This window comes from Micropterus dolomieu, linkage group LG02 (assembly GCF_021292245.1).
Source record: "Micropterus dolomieu isolate WLL.071019.BEF.003 ecotype Adirondacks linkage group LG02, ASM2129224v1, whole genome shotgun sequence".
In the NCBI taxonomy this organism is placed as follows: domain Eukaryota; kingdom Metazoa; phylum Chordata; class Actinopteri; order Centrarchiformes; family Centrarchidae; genus Micropterus; species Micropterus dolomieu.
The window spans coordinates 13,400,671-13,402,467 of NC_060151.1; the positions used below are offsets into that span (position 1 = coordinate 13,400,671).

Consider the following 1,797-nt stretch of genomic DNA (forward strand, 5'->3'; position numbering starts at 1 on the left):
ATGAGTGCAGGTGATGAGTCAGAGAGGGGGGGTGAGAGCGTGGCAGTGGGGGAAGGTGATTGTTTGAAGTTGGAGTTGGAGCGGGGGAGAGGTGTGACTGTGGGCTTCTCAAACCTACAGTAAAATCCTTTCAGCTCATCAGCCAGTCGCAGCATCTCTGTTCTGCCCAAAGTTAATAATTAATTATTTGGTTTTAGATACATTTGGTTTAAGAACCTCTTCTCCCACTAAGCCAAAGCACAAGTCAGTGGTGGAGTTGTTCCTAGTCTTAGTATGTTCATATGTTTTCATTTTCATGTATGTGGCATGTGGTTTTAATCTCCCATAATGAATTTTGGAGCATCAAGTGAAAGAGCATCGAGTATGTTGGTCACCTCCATGATCAGCCAAGCGGTTGAAGAGGCCTCTGTATGTACCGGGGTGAAGAGGAAACTTCCCCGGAAGATAGAAGGGGTGAAGGAAGATAGATAGCAGCTTAAGTTCAGGGGCAAGAAATGCACAGGCTTCCAGATGCTTAAGCCCCACATTGTTTTTTAATTTGTAGAATTTTCATGTTTTCATGTGGTAAGCATGACACAACAGCCTGTCAGAAAATGGAGACATACAGAGGCAAGCGGCTAGCTAAATCAAAATGTCGGAAAAGAAAAGGTTTGAGAGTGGTACAAGCAAAAAATATTGCGACAAAAGAAAACATTTACATTTATTTATTTAGCTGACATGTTTATCCAAATTGACTTATAATTGCCAAACATGTCAATATGTCTCATTGTTTATAATTTGGGTTTTATTCTTCTTGGCTGGGTTTCCCTCAATAATAGACCAGAGACACAGAAATCATTAGTCTTTATCTTAGATTTTTCAATATTTTATTTACATAAGAAAAGGTACAAAATATGAAAATGATAATTAATACAGATTAAGGTTATAATTAAGGAAAATAATAAAAAGAATGGAAAAAATAGAGTAGTAAAGATTTATGTAGCATGACTATATTTGATCTAATACTTTTATGAGAATTAATATCAAATTATGAATTTTAATATTCAGAAAATATTCATTCATAACGCTTATCATTTTGCGGGGCACCACCCGAGATTCCGTTCGCCCAGGGTCTCGGGATTCCCTGAGTATGGTTAATAATTAGTCAATTATTCACTAGTGATCAGTTAGTTAACAATCGCTCAATTATCTGACAAAAGAGAGCGAGACAGCGTGTGTCGCTGTTTTGTCTGTTGGGGCGTGGTTCCCAAAGGGAGTCCTTTGTTCCCCTGTGGGAGGGTTTGTTTCCGGTTTCCGGAGAGACCGTCTTTCTTTAGACATATTAAAAGTTTATCACAAATCTATTTGCGCGTATTGTAATCAAATATCTTCCCACAATCAAACCTTAGTTGTCAAACGGGTATACCCTCTTAGTTTTAAGCATTTGATAAAAAGGAAAACAATTGTCAGTAGTTCAACCTTAAGGTCAGCCTTTCAGAATCACAGAATCACACTTAATTAAAGCTGCAAGCAGCGTTGGGCGGGCCCTCGCACTTGTAAGCGCGTCCGCGCGTGAGCCGGCCGAGTCGCATATTCTGGAGCTCTGCCGGTGCGGCTGTGAATTTCCTACGCGGTTCCGACGCCGCATGAATGTGCTATATGTCACTTCCTGTGTCCCCTATGTGGAGCTACATAGCACTTGCCGCTATGAATATAAATCGGTATTGACGTGTAGATGTCTGCGGGGTGGGAGAGTTATCAAGCACGTAAAGTTTGTTTCAGATGTGAACATGTACACTGAACAATAATGTACCCAAA

General features: G+C 40.2%; 1 protein-coding gene across 1 annotated transcript in view; it reads left to right on the forward strand.

Annotated features, from left to right (window-relative positions):
- LOC123958690 overlaps nt 1-1,797 on the forward strand; it is a 10,245-nt gene continuing 8,448 nt past the window's right edge. Inside the window, exon 1 of the mRNA XM_046032223.1 lies at nt 1-91. Coding sequence (XP_045888179.1) covers nt 1-91 — 91 coding nt within the window. The remainder of the gene's footprint in view (nt 92-1,797) is intronic.